This window comes from Callithrix jacchus, chromosome 16 (assembly GCF_049354715.1).
Source record: "Callithrix jacchus isolate 240 chromosome 16, calJac240_pri, whole genome shotgun sequence".
NCBI classification, from domain to species: Eukaryota; Metazoa; Chordata; class Mammalia; order Primates; family Cebidae; genus Callithrix; species Callithrix jacchus.
The window spans coordinates 99,277,215-99,290,972 of NC_133517.1; the positions used below are offsets into that span (position 1 = coordinate 99,277,215).

At 42.3% G+C, this 13,758-nt stretch overlaps 1 protein-coding gene and 1 pseudogene across 8 annotated transcripts in view; one reads left to right on the top strand and one right to left on the bottom strand.

Moving 5' to 3' along the window:
• Positions 1-3,511: 3,511 nt before the first annotated feature.
• On the top strand, positions 3,512-3,974 carry LOC108591148 (cytochrome c oxidase subunit NDUFA4 pseudogene; annotated as a pseudogene).
• Positions 3,975-6,850: 2,876 nt separating this feature from the next.
• The window catches only part of MTDH (metadherin), a 76,239-nt gene continuing 69,331 nt past the window's right edge, over positions 6,851-13,758 (bottom strand). For 6 of the 8 annotated variants that reach the window (XM_078353490.1, XM_035277589.3, XM_035277585.3 and 3 more), the window contains 2 exons: positions 11,768-11,927; positions 6,851-10,526 (listed from right to left, as the gene is read on the bottom strand). In XM_078353490.1, coding sequence (XP_078209616.1) covers positions 10,456-10,526; positions 11,768-11,927 — 231 coding nt within the window. In that variant the 3' untranslated portion in view covers positions 6,851-10,455. The remainder of the gene's footprint in view (positions 10,527-11,767; positions 11,928-13,758) is intronic. The other 2 variants (XM_035277590.3, XM_035277587.3) reach the window with 1 other exon arrangement.

Consider the following 13,758-nt stretch of genomic DNA (forward strand, 5'->3'; position numbering starts at 1 on the left):
AAGTAGCTAAAATTACAGGCATGCGCCACCATGCTTGGCTAATTCTTTTTGTTTTAGTAGAAATGGGGTTTCACGATGTTGGTCAGGCTGGTAGATCACCTAAGGTCAGGATTTCAAGACCAGTCTGGTCAACATGGTGAAACCCTGCCTCTACTAAAAATACAAAAAATTAGATGGGTGTGGTGGCGGGCACCTGTAATCTCAGCTACTCCGGAGGCTGAGTCAGGAGAATCCTTTGAACCTGGGAGGCAGAGGTTGCAGTGAGCTGAGATCGTGCTATTGCACTCTGGCCTGGGCAACAAGAGCAAAACTTTGTCTCCAAAAAAAAAAAAAAACAAACAAAAAGTGGCCAGATGTGGTGGCTCACGCCTATAATTTCAGCATTTTGGGAAGCCAAGGTGGGTGGATCACTTGAGGTTAGGAGTTCGAGACCAGCTTGGTCAATATGGTGAAACCCCGTCTCTACTAAAAATACAGAAATTAGCTGGATGTGGTGGTGGGAACCTGTAATCCCAGGTACTCGGGAGGCTGAGGCAGGAGAATTGGCCTGAACCTGGGAGGCAGAGGTGGCAGTGATCCGAGATTGTGCTACTACACTCCAGCCTGGGCAACAGAGTGGGACTACCTCTCAAAAAAAGAAAAAAAAAAAAAAAAAAAAAAACACAAAACCAAAACACAATAAAAATTAAAAATAATTGTATACAACCAAATATATCCGTCTTTTCTTGTCTTTCTTTTTCTTTTTCTTTTTTTTAAGATAGAGTCTCACTCTGTCACCAAGGCTGGAGTGCAGTGGCATGCTCTTGACTCACCGTAACCTCCACCTCCTGGGTTCAAGTAATTCTCATGCCTCAGCCTCCTGAGTAGCTGAGACTACAGGTGCATGCCACCACACCTAGCTAATTTGTATTTTTAGTAGAGACAGGGTTTTGTCATGTTGCCAGGGCTGGTCTCGAACTCCTGATACCATAATCCACTTGCCTCGGCAAAGTGCTGGGATTACAGGCATGAGCTACCATGCCTGGCCCCATCTTTTCTTTTATAGCTCTTCTGGGTTTCCAGTCTTGGTTAAGAATCTCTCTCCTTCAAGTTTTTTTATTTTTTTATTTTTTGAGACGGAGGGAGTTTCGCTGTTGTTACCCAGACTGGAGTGCAATGGTGCGATCTCGGCTCACCGCAACCTCCGCCTCCTGGGTTCAGGCAATTCTCCTGCCTCAGCCTCCCGAGTAGCTTGGACTACAGGCACGCGTCACCATGCCCAGCTAATTTTTGTATTTTTAGTAGAGACGGGGTTTCACCTTGTTGACCAGGATGGTCTCGATCTTTTGACCTTGTTATCCACCCACCTCAGCCTCCCTAAGTGCTGGGATTATAGGCGTGAGCCACCGCGCCCAGGCTTCCTTCAAGTTCAAGAGAGCTTAAAGAAAAAAATATTATCTCCCTGACCCCTAGGTTATACATATAGTTTCCTGTATTATCTTTAAAGTTTTTTGTCTTTTTTTTTTTTGAGACGGAATTTCGCTCTTGTTACCCAGGCTGGAGTGCAATGGCGCGATCTCGGCTCACCGCAACCTCCGCCTCCTGGGTTCAGGCAATTCTCCTGCCTCAGCCTCCTGAGTAGCTGGGATTACAGGCTTGCGCCACCAAGCCCAGCGAATTTTTTGTATTTTTAGTAGAGATGGGGTTTGACCATGTTGACCAGGATGGTCTTAATCTCTTGACCTCCTGATCCACCCGCCTTGGCCTCCCAAAAGTGCTGGGATTACAGGCGCGAGCCACCGCGCCTGGTTTTTTTTTTTTTTTGGGGGACAGAGTCTCACTCTGTAGCCAGGCTGGAGTGCAGTGGCTCGATCTTAGCTCATGGCAACCTTTGCCTCCCAGGTTCAAGTGATTCTCCTGCCTCTGCCTCCTGAGTAGCTGGAACTACAAGTACCTGCTGCCACACCTGGCTAATTTTTGTATTTTTAGTAGAGATGGAGTTTCACAGTGTTGGCCAGGCTGTTCCTATTTCTTGACCTTGTGATCCGCCTGACTTTGCCTCCCAAAGTGCTGGGATTATAGGTGTGACCCACCTGTGCCTGGGTGTAAATTATTTATTTTCATGATCTTTGAGGTATTTTTAAAAAATTTCAGGCCTGGCACAGTGGCTTACGTCTATTAATCTCAGCAGTTTGTGAGGCTGAGGTGGGCAGATTGCTTGAGCCCAGAAGTTTGGGACCAGCCTGGGCAACAAAGCAAGACCCCATTTGTATAAAAAAACATAATTATCCTGGTGCGGTGGTGGTGGTGCCTGTAGTGCCAGCTACTTAAGGAGGCTGAGGCAGGAGGATCACTTGAGCCCAGGAGTTTGAGGCTGCAGTGAGCAGTGATTGTGCCATTGTACTCCAGTCTGGTAGACAGAGGGAGATCCTGTCTTAAAAAACACAGCCGGGCCCAGTGGCTCATGCCTGTAATCCCAGCACTTTGGGAGGCTGAGGTGGATGGATCATTTGAGGTCAGAAGTTTGAGATCAGCCTGGCCAACATGGCGAAACCCCATCTCTACTAAAAATACAAAAAATTAGCCAAGTGTGGTGGCGTGTGCCTGTAATTCTAGCTACTCTGGAGGCTGAGGCGGGAAGATCACTTGAATCCGGGAGACAGAGGTTGCAATGAGCCAAGATCATGCCACTGCACTCCAGCCTGAGCAACAGAGCGAGACTTCGTTTCAAAAAGAAAAAAAAAAAAGGCTGGGCATGGTGGCTCACGCTTGTAATCCCAGCACTTTGGGAGGCTGAGGCAGGCGGATAACTTGAGGCCAGGAATTCGAGACCAACCTGGTCAACGTGGTGAAACCCTGTGTCTACTAAAAATACAAAAAAATTAGCCAGGTGTGGTGGCAGGCAACTGTAATCCCAGCTACTTAGGAGGCTGAGGCAGCAGAATCACTGGAACCTGAGAGGTGGAGGTTGCAGTGAGTGGAGATCACACCATTGCACTCCAGTCTGGGTGACAAGAGCGAGACTCCATCTCAAAAAAAAAAAAAAAAAGAAAAAGAAAAAAAATTACTGGTAATCTCACTATCCTGTTACTAATAATAGCTCTTGCTGTTTGCCACAGACCTCCTTTGGTGTCTGTCAAGAGTCTCCAGCCCCAGAACAAACCTCACAGGAACCCTCAAAGTGCCTACAGGACACTTGCTGCTTTTCTGACTGGGAAAGCTGCCTAGAAATGACATCTATGGCTGGGCACAGTGGCTCACACCTGTAATCCCAGAGCTTTGGAAGGCTGAGGTGGGTGGATTACCTGAGGTCAGGAGTTTGAGACCAGCCTGACCAACATGGTGAAACCCTGTCTCTACTAAATATACAAATATTAGCTGGGTATGGTGACGCCCAACTACTCAAGAGACTGAAGCAGAAGAATCACTTGAACCTGGGAGGTGGAGGTTGCAGTGAGCCATGATTGCACCATTGCATTCTAGCTTGGGTGACGGAGCAAGAATCCATCTCAAAAAAAAAAAAAAAAAAGACAGTGTCAGTGCAGATACTACTTAGTCCGGGGCCTGGTGGCTGGGCTCATTTTCTTCTTTCCAATCTGAGGTCTCTGCTGCAAACATGCTCCGCCACATCTTAGGTCAGGCCAAGAAGCATCCGAGCTTGATCCCCCTCTTTGTATTTACTGGAGCTGGAGGTGGTGGAGCAACCCTGTATCTCTTGCGTTTGGCATTGTTCAATCCAGATGTTTGTTGGGACAAAAAGAATAACCCAGAGCCCTGGAACAAACTGGGTCCCAATGATCAATACAAGTTCTACTCAGTGAATGTGGATTACAGCAAACTGAAGAAAGAACGTCCAGATTTCTAAATGGAATGTAAAGCTGCTTTAAAATGAAGGTCTTCTAGAAGCCATCCGCACAATTTTCCACTGAACCAGGAAATATTTCTTCTCTAAATGCATGAAATCATGTTAATGTAATCTATTGGTGATTACACTGATTAATAAATAACTGAACTTGAAAAAAAAAAAGACATCTATCGTGTGATCTATCTGCCTTTCTCATGGAAAGGCTGCCATGTAGAGTTGTGCACTATACAGCTTGGGGCATCATTCACATTCATAGTCATTGTGCCCATGTGTAGTTATTAAAACACTTTCCCAACATATCAGTGAAATGTCTTGAGGAAGGAGTGGCAATGAAGTTGCCATGAAACCTTTCTGAGACCAGGCTAGATGTTTCCTGGGACTGTAAGCCTCTGTTGGTACCAAAAAGGACCTATGCCAGGTGAGGCACTTTGAAAGAGTCATTTTCATCCAAGCCTTCCCCCGCTAATCCTGTTACCAGACAACAAGTCAAGCTGGTTCCCATTATCCCCTTGTAAACTTCTATTTCTTAAGTAATGTTCTATTTCTTGAGCAGAATGGTGGTTTCAGATGTGTTCATTTTATTATGCTTTAAAACTTAGGTACATGTTACATATATTCATTTTAAATGCCTTGATACAAATAAAAAAAAGCACATATATACAAATAAGAATGCTACTGTCATGGGATAACCTTGAACCTGCTAAAAGTTTTCTCAATTAACTTATTCGCAAGCTTCAGTACTGTAACTATTAGCTGGCAAACATCTTACAACACGCTATATACATGTCGTGAAGCTAGGGTTAGAAATCATTGTCCTGTTAGAGTACTCAGGAAGATTAGAACAATAGTAATGCCTTTTCCATGTTTTAAAAGATTACTTTATATACCAGGGTGATTCTCTTACAACTTGTTAGAATCTGTACTAGCAGTATGCACAGGCAGGCTACTAAGTTTCTCTCAGCCTGTCTCTAGAATTTAAAGCAGTCATGAACAGCAGCAATTTCTTCTAAAATCTATTATATATAGACTGGGCACAGTGGGTCATGCCTGTAACCGCAGTATTTAGTAGGCTGAGGTGGGAGGACTGCTTGAACCCAGGAATTGGAGACCAGCCTGGGAAACAGTGAGACCCTGTCTCTAGAAAAAAAATTATCATATAGAAGTTGGAATATTAGCTGCTACACTAAGCAGCACTGAACAGCCTTCCACATTTCTGCTCAGTTGGAAAAACACTTGACCTCAAAAATGATGCTTTGGTGCAGGAGATACACAATGTATGTCAACTCTGACAGAGACTCTTAGAGGTGCCTATTGTCTAATTCTCTTCTTCCTTAGTAACAGAATCCCAAGATGTTAATTTGGCCCATGAGAACCCAGACAGAATATGACTTCCCATCTAGCTGCATGGCTAGCGGGACCCAGCAACTGTTTGAAATTTCAGTTTATGGCCGGCGTGGTGGCTCACGCCTGTAATCCCAGCACTTTGGGAGGCTGAGGCAGATGGATCACGAGGTCAAGAGATCGAGACCATCCTGGTCAACATGGTGAAACCCCGTCTCTACTAAAAATACAAAAAATTGGCTGGGCATGGTGGTGTGTACCTGTAGTCCCAGCTACTCGGGAGGCTGAGGCAGGAGAATTGCCTGAACCCAGGAGGTGGAGGTTGTGGTGAGCCGAGATCGTGCCATAGCACTCCAGCCTGGGTAACAAGAGTGAAACTCCGTCTTGGAAAAAAAAAACTTTTTTCAGTTTATGTAGTGTGTAGAACTTCTAGGAAGTGTTCTTGGGGTGGGGGTGGTAATCCCTCTTCCAGCCGACTCAAATGCTTATAGGAAGTTTCTAGCTGGAGCAGCTGTCTTCAAGTAAGAATTGAAAGCCACATGGTGGTCCAGTGTAGTGGCTCACACCTATAATCCTAGCACTTTGGGAGGCCAAGGCAGGAGGATCACTTAAGCCCAGGAGTTCAAGGCCAGCCTGGGTAACAGCAATAACCTCATCTCTACCAACAATAAACAAAAAAAATTAGCCAGGCATGGAGGTGTGTAGGTCTGTAGTCCCAGGTACTCTGGAGGCTGAGGTTAAAATGGGAGACTATAGCTTGAGCCTAGGCGTTCCAGGCTGAAATGAGCTAGAACTATGCCACTCCACTCCAATCTGGGCCGGGCATGGTAGCTTATGCCTGTAATTCCAGCACTTTGGGAGGCTGAGGTGGGTGGATCACCTGTGGTCCGGAGTTTGAGACCAGCCTGACCAACATGGAGAAACCCCGTCTCTACTAAAAACACAAAATTAGTCAGGCGTGGTGGCACATGTCTGTGATCCCAGCTACTTGGGAGGCGGAGGCAGGACAATCGCTTAAACCCAGGAGGTAGAGGTTACGGTGAGCTGAGATGGAATCATTGCACTCCAGCCTGGGCAACAAGAGCGAAACTCCATAAAAAAAAAAAAAAAGCCACAGGTTGAGAATGGGGAGGAAAAATACAGACAGAACCTGGATCCCCGACCCTGCATATCATATGGGCTCTGGATTGCCTTCCCAGAATTTTATATGCAAGAGAAACATTTTTTTTTTTTGGTCAAGATAGGGGTCTCACTAATTTCTCAGGCTGGTTTTGAACTCCTAGGCTCAAGCAATCCTCCTGTGTTGGTCTCCCAAAGAGCTTAGATTACAGGCATGAGCCACCGTGCCCAGCTGAGAAACAAACTTCTATCTTGTACAAGCAGCTATTGTTTGGGGACATAGCCAAACTCATACATACAAACTAATGCATAATACCAGGCTTCAGTCTAATTCCCTTAACTGAAAAGGCCGATACAAATAACATATTGCACCTGTGGCAGGCAGTTACATCTACTACTAAAATGACATGAAATAGATGTTTTCTGTAGAGAACATTGTGTGTCACAAACAGCAGCATTTTCAGCAACAAGTAATTGCCTTTAGACTAGCTTAAGATGCAAAATAACTGACAAAGTCCCTTCCCATAAGAGAACTGTAACGAACAATTTAAACAAATCAAAAATGGCTTGTTTTATTTACAATACTCAATGCATCTTACAAATAACATATTTGCATTCCCTAAGTCTTTTGGAAAGTAATTCCAGTTTGTGCAATGAGTTTACAGGAAAATCTTAAGATATCTACTAGACATCTTAAACCTAAAACTCTAAATTTTAAAAGATATTTTACACTATAATAGAAGACTTTTTAATTAAGAAAAACTAAACTCTGTAGTTAAATATTGCCCTCCAGTATCTTTAATGCAAATATAAACCAGATTAGCCTATGAAATAAGATGATTAGATTTGGGTGAATTATTCTGACCTCTCCTCCCCAATAAAATGCATGCACAACATGGTAAATTACATTAATCACATTTTAATACTTTTTTTTTTTTTTGGACTCTCTCAACTGTTGTTTTGCTCAATTGAGGTGCAGATAGGTAGGATTCCAGTCTGGAGAAACCCTAAACCACTACACTCTGCCCCAGAGTAGGGAAAGATTTTCAGTATGTTTGTGGAGACAGGCAGGATTAAGGAGCCTTTTGAGTGGCTTCTCTAGGATGCCTTACTAGCTAACATAAGCAAGGTTCCCCTCCAGGCCTCATAAAGCCTGAAGAGGTTAGTTATTTCCCTACTAGTTCTGGAAGCATCTTATTCAAGCCACCAGAGAACAGGCTCTCTCCCCCTGCTCCTCCCTGAATCACCACCTACATTTTAGTGCTTTCTGAATTGATGATGGAAACCGAAGTTCCTGTTCAGGTCCCAGAAACTGTTGTTTTTCTTTTGAGATGGAGTCTCGCTCTGTCGAGTGCAGTGGCAAAATATTGGCTCACTGCATCCTCTACTCCCCGGGCTCAGGCGATTCTCCAGCCTCAGCCTCCCTAGTAGCTGGAATTACAGGTGCCTACCACCTCACCCGTCTAATTTTTGCATTTTTAGTAGAGACGGGGTTTCACCATGTTGGCCAGGTTGGTTTTGAACTCCTGAAGTGATCCACCCGCCTTGGCCTCCCAAAGTGCTAGGATTACAGGCGTGCCACTGTGCTGGGCCCAGAAACTCTTTTTATGTCACATAAAGATCTATGAATCAAGGTAAAGGGTAATTAAAATATCTTAATTGTGACAGATTTTGCACCTCATGCATGAAAGAGAATGTAATTAATTTTATCATTTATATAGCTGCCATCTTTTCTTTTTGAGACGAAGTCTCACTCTTTTGCCCAGGCTGGAGTGCAGTGGTACGATCCCTGCTCACTGCAACCTCCACCTCCCAGATTCAAGCAATTCTCTCCCTCAGCCTCCCGAGTGGCGTGGATTACAGGTGCTCAGCACCATGCCCAGCTAATTTTTTCATATTTTTTTAAATGGTAGAGACAGGGGTTTCACCATCTTGGTCAGGCTGGTCTTGAACTCCTAACCTCGTGATCCACCTGCCTTGGCCTCCCAAAGTGTTGGGATTACAGGCGTGAGCCACCACACCCAGTCAGCTGCCATCTCTTAAAACATAAAGTCCAAGTCCTAGCTCTTGAGCCGCAAAGAAGAAACAGAGGTTATCTCTACACTGGATCCACCTCAGCTTAGCAATGCATCTCTGCATCTCCACAAGACACTTCTCAAAAACATCTGATGTCTTTAACATCTGGCATAGGTGGTTGAATGGGGAGATACTCGGCTGCAGAAATAAAGTCAATGTTTGACATAGCCAACAGAATTTTAAGATAAAGAAATGGTGAGGTAGAGTTGAGAGAGTTCAATTATATTGTTGAGCACACACCATTTGGCACATTCTAAAATTAGATTCCCTACCAAATTCTCCTTTGTGGTACCTTTACAAAGTGCTGACACCTTAGGACTCCTCCAACACCTATGTAAAGCTAACAGAATAAAGTCATTTGAAGAAGTCCATCCTTGGCTCTTTAGTTACTATCTAACCCCATATTGAAGCAAATAAAAAACAATGCTATCCATTTGCTGAATTTATTTAAACAAGTCAATTTAGAAATACCATAGAATTAAACAAAACTTCTGACATGTAAACATACTGCCATGTTCCTGAAACAGATGTTAACACCTGATAAAAGTTAATAATCACTTGTTAGGAAAGCTGTCCATTAATAAGGCCAGTCTTCAGCAAAACTAAAACCATTTTCTTTCTTTAGCTTTCCTAGTCTGACAACGCAATACTATTGAACCACAATCAAATATAACGACAACATTGGATAGATAAGATCAGTACCATTGGTTACAGCTGTTAAACAGTTTCATTCTTGGCGCCACATAAAACAATTAAGCCAATCACATCGAATAAATCATGGCTTTTTTTTTCTTTATCACAATTCACTAAATGATGTTAATTATGGTCCTTGTCAAACACATTTGGTAAAGGCTATTTACAGTGTACATGGCTGAGCATGCACTATTCATAGTTACAAAGATACCTGCCAGTTTTTTACAAGAGAATTACACAGTGCCTGAAATGGTGAAACATCTCACACATCATTTAAATCAATATAATTTCAAGCAGGAAACGTTCCTTATTTGACCACAATTGCAATAATTACATGAAAATTCTTATAAAAACACGAATCCCCTTCAAGAAATTGATGCATATTCTACACACTACAGGTTAAGGCAGTAAAAAAATGTATTCCTGATAACTGGAGGTCTTGACAATGTCAATTAAAGCTGTCTGACTCTAGTTTTTCATTCTCCATCATATACCAAAAGTTTGTGAATGGTTTCATTTTTAAAGTCAAAAAAGTACTAGTAACTAAGAAGAATTGAAGCTGGAAAAAAGTAATTGCTAGGGAAAGGAAAAATGTAAATTGGATTTTGCCTGAAAGTTTTCAAATCATAAACAACAGCATTATTTATGAGTCCAAGCCTTAAATGTATAAAACAAATACATATAGTTCACTTTTCTTAATTTAAAATATACTGTACTTTGAACAATTCAAGTAATGTAAGACTATCAAAAATAACTTCATAAGCCATACAAGTGTCAACTGCATTTTCAGTATTTTAAGAACTTTTTAAAAATTGTAAACTAAACCATGACAGTTTAGTTAAACAAATGATAAATGACTTTATTTGCACTTGTGATTTCTTTAATACAAATTGCTACCAACAAATATTTAAAGATATGGCAGGTTATGCATTTGATCAAAGCACTTTGATTTAAGCATAAAACAGATTCAAATGTTACAAGTTCTGTGCATAAGATCCAAGGAATTGCTTACTAATTTGTAGGCAACCCTCTTTCTAATCAGAATCCTTTATTCCTCGGCTGCAGATGAGATAGGGCACAATCTGTTGTAAACAGGGCACTGTTGTAAAACCAGGATAATATTCTTAAATTAAGATCATTCTTGTTCAATTAAAAAGACTTTCCCAAGTGTCTTCCATCACTGAGTATATTCTGCTGACCTCTTAATTTCATAAATTAACTTTCTTTTTATTCCATTTTTATGGTAGTTGTGTCCGCAGTTTTGTTTTAAAAATTGGTTTAAATTTATATAAAACTCTGTACATGTTCACAAATTATTGCATAAACAGCATAATCTTCAAGACAGTGTTCGCAAACACATGTCCAATTCAGGAAAAAAAATTTCACGTTTCTCGTCTGGCTTTTTTCTTCTTTTTTATTTGTTTGGGAGATTCCCAGCTAGTTTCAGACTTGGCTAAAAAGAAAAAGGGGGGAAAACAAAAAAAAATTAGGAGGACAGTAAATACTGTCACATCTCAGTAATATACAAGTATTAACTATGAAAAAATGCTTTAAAATACTCAAATTTTATGTATAAGTTTTCAAGCCCTTGTTATATATTTTAAGTTATTCTATGTCTTCCTCCCTCCTCTCCTTTCAATGGTATTATTAGGTTGAACTACATGGAACTACTGATATTCAACCAGTTTTGACCTAAAAAAACTGTTATTTAATATGGCTCAACCTAACTAATGAAAGAGGAAAATGGGCGAAATAGATACCAAAGGTAGCTGAAGAGAGTAAAGGAGGAAAAAAAAGCATAGAATAATTTGTAGCCTCAAGAACATGTGCAAAGAAAAAGGGAGAGGGACCAGACAGACAAGCAGGTAGGCATGAAAGTTCCCCCTCTCCGTTTTCAGCAATGTCTTCTCTCTTTCAGAGATAGGCAGACTGATTATTTATTTATTTATTGAGTCTCGTTCTGTCACCCATGCTGGAGTGCAATGGCACAATCTTGGCTCATTACAACCTACACCTCCTGGTTCAAGCAATTCTGCTTCAGCCACCTGAGTAGCTGGGATTACAGATGTGCGCTAGCACACCCAGCTAATTTTTATATTTTTAGTAGAGATGGGGTTTTGCCCTGTTGGCCAGGTTGGTCTGGAACTCCTGACCTCAAGTGATCTGCCCCGCCTCGGTCTCCCAAAGTGCTGGGATTACAGGTGTGAACCACTGTGCCCGGCCTCCTTCAGTTATTTTAACAACTTGGCCTTTACAACTGAAGCACACAAACGTCCAAAAAATTCAGCATTTTAAAGGAAGAAAGGGCTACTCTTATTAATCCATTAGACTGTTTTTTTTTTTTTTTTGAGACAGAGTTTTGCTCTTGTTGTCCAGGCTGGAGTGCAATGGCATGATCTTGGCTCACAGCAACCTCTGCCTCCCAGGTTCAAGCGATTCTCCTGCCTCAGCATCCCGAGTAGCTGGGATTACAGGCATGTGCTAACACACCCAGCTAATTTTGCATTTTTAGTAGAGATAGGGTTTCTTCATGAACTCCCGACCTCAGGTGATCCACCCACCTCAGCCTCCCAAAGTGCTGGGATTACAGGCGTGAGCCATCGCACCCAGCAAACCATTAGACTTTTAAGATCAGAACCTTAACACAAGAAAAATGTAAACAGTACAAAGCAACAGAAAATGAGGCTTACTTACTCTGTGAAGGAGGCACACTATTTTGCTTGGTATTTGACTTGGATTTATCTGTCTCTTGTAGTATTATCGGTGGCACTTGGGAAGAGCTCTTGTCAGAATCACTTTTTGATAAGATAACAGATGGCTCGGTAGAAGTAGCAGGTGGAAGAGTCTTGATAGGCTATTTTGGGGAAAAAAACTCAGATTTTTTGGTGACATTTTCAAATAAAGTTTAAATATCACAGTAATATCAAAAGGTTGTTTTGCAATACTAATATGGTTTCCAGATAAGCAGTGTAACTCATACCTGTTCTCTAGTGATATAGCCAAATAAATCATCACCTATAATATTTATGAATATATGCTGAGATAAAAATGAAGGTATAAAATTATAAAATGTCTACTGAATCTCAAGAATAATTCAATTTTCATTAATTTTCATATTCTTACGTTTCATTATAAATAGGCTAATTTTAGGCTGGGTGCAGTGGCTCATGCCTGTAATCCCAGGACTTTGGGAGGCTGACGCGGGTAGACCACAACGTCAGAAGTTCAAGACCAACCTGGCCAATATGGTGAAACCCCATCTCTACTAAAAATACAAAAATTAGCTGGGCATGGTAACATGCACCTATAGTCCCAGCTACTTGGGAGGCTGAGGCAGGAGAATCGCGTGAACCTGGGAGGTGGAAGTTGCAGTGAGCCGAGACTGCGCCACTGCACTCCAGCTTGGGCAAAAGAGATTCTATCTCAAAAAAAAAAAAAAAAGGATAATTGTATACTTTTTTGGAGACAGAATCTAGCTCTGTGGCCCAGCCTAGGGTGCAGAGACACATAACAGCTCACTGGATCCTTGACCTAATGGGCTCAAGCGATCCTCCCACTTTAGCCTCCTGAGTAGATGGGATTATAGGCATGAACCACTGAGACTGGCTGATTTTATACTTGTTAGCAATTCAATGGTGGTTGTCCATTTCCAACAACTCAGAACTCTTCAAAAATTTTTGTGAAAGACTGAAAGAAAATAGCTAACTTCTGAACTACCAGTAGGTAACAACCCCTAATCTCCTTCCTGACAGGTAAGAATATCTCAAATAGCAGCAGCAACAGCTTCTGTTTCCTAAAAGCACACTGTGGTTACCAGTTCTACTGATTCAAGCAACTGGTAACACACAGGTCCAAATTTTCAGTGTTTTATCCAGTCTGGTAGTGAAATCAGAATGCTTAAGGCAGAGCTTAGATTCTTTTTTTTTTCTGAGATGGAGTCTCACTCTGTCACCAGGCTGGAGTGCTCGCTGCAACCTCCGCCTCCCAAGTTCAAGCAATCCTCTTGCCTCAGCTTCCCAAGTAGCTGGGACTACAGGCACACACCACCATGCCCAGATCCACCAAGTGATTCACCTGCCTCAGCCTCCCAAAGTGCTGGGATCACAGGTGTGAGCCACTGTGCCTGGCTGAGTCTTGCTTCTCTACAGCCTGGGAGCAGAAAGGAGGTAAAATGATTTGCCTCACTGAGGTATATCTGTTAAGAAATGGTTCGGAACGGCTGGGCACGGTGGCTCAAGCCTGTAATCCCAGCACTTTGGGAGGCCGAGGCGGGTGGATCACGAGGTCAAGAGATCGAGACCATCCTGGTCAACATGGAGAAACCCCGTCTCTACTAAAAATACAAAAAATTAGCTGAGCATGGTGGCGCGTGCCTGTAATCCCAGCTATTCATGATGCTGAGGTGGGAGAATTGCCTGAACCCAGGAGGCGGAGGTTGTGGTGAGCCGAGATCGTGCCATTGCACTCCAGCCTGGGTAACAAGAGTGAAACTCCATGTCAAAAAAAAAAAAAAGAAATGGTTAGGACCTCATAATAGAAAAAATGTCAGTAATTTGGAGTGCCTTCTGGTTGTGAGAGATGAGTAGAAGATCATTTCACCTATTAGCTCTATCTGTGATAATTATCCTGAACACAGAAAGAAGGGTAAATAATGCTTCTCTTGCCCCTATTCTTCCAGAACCCCA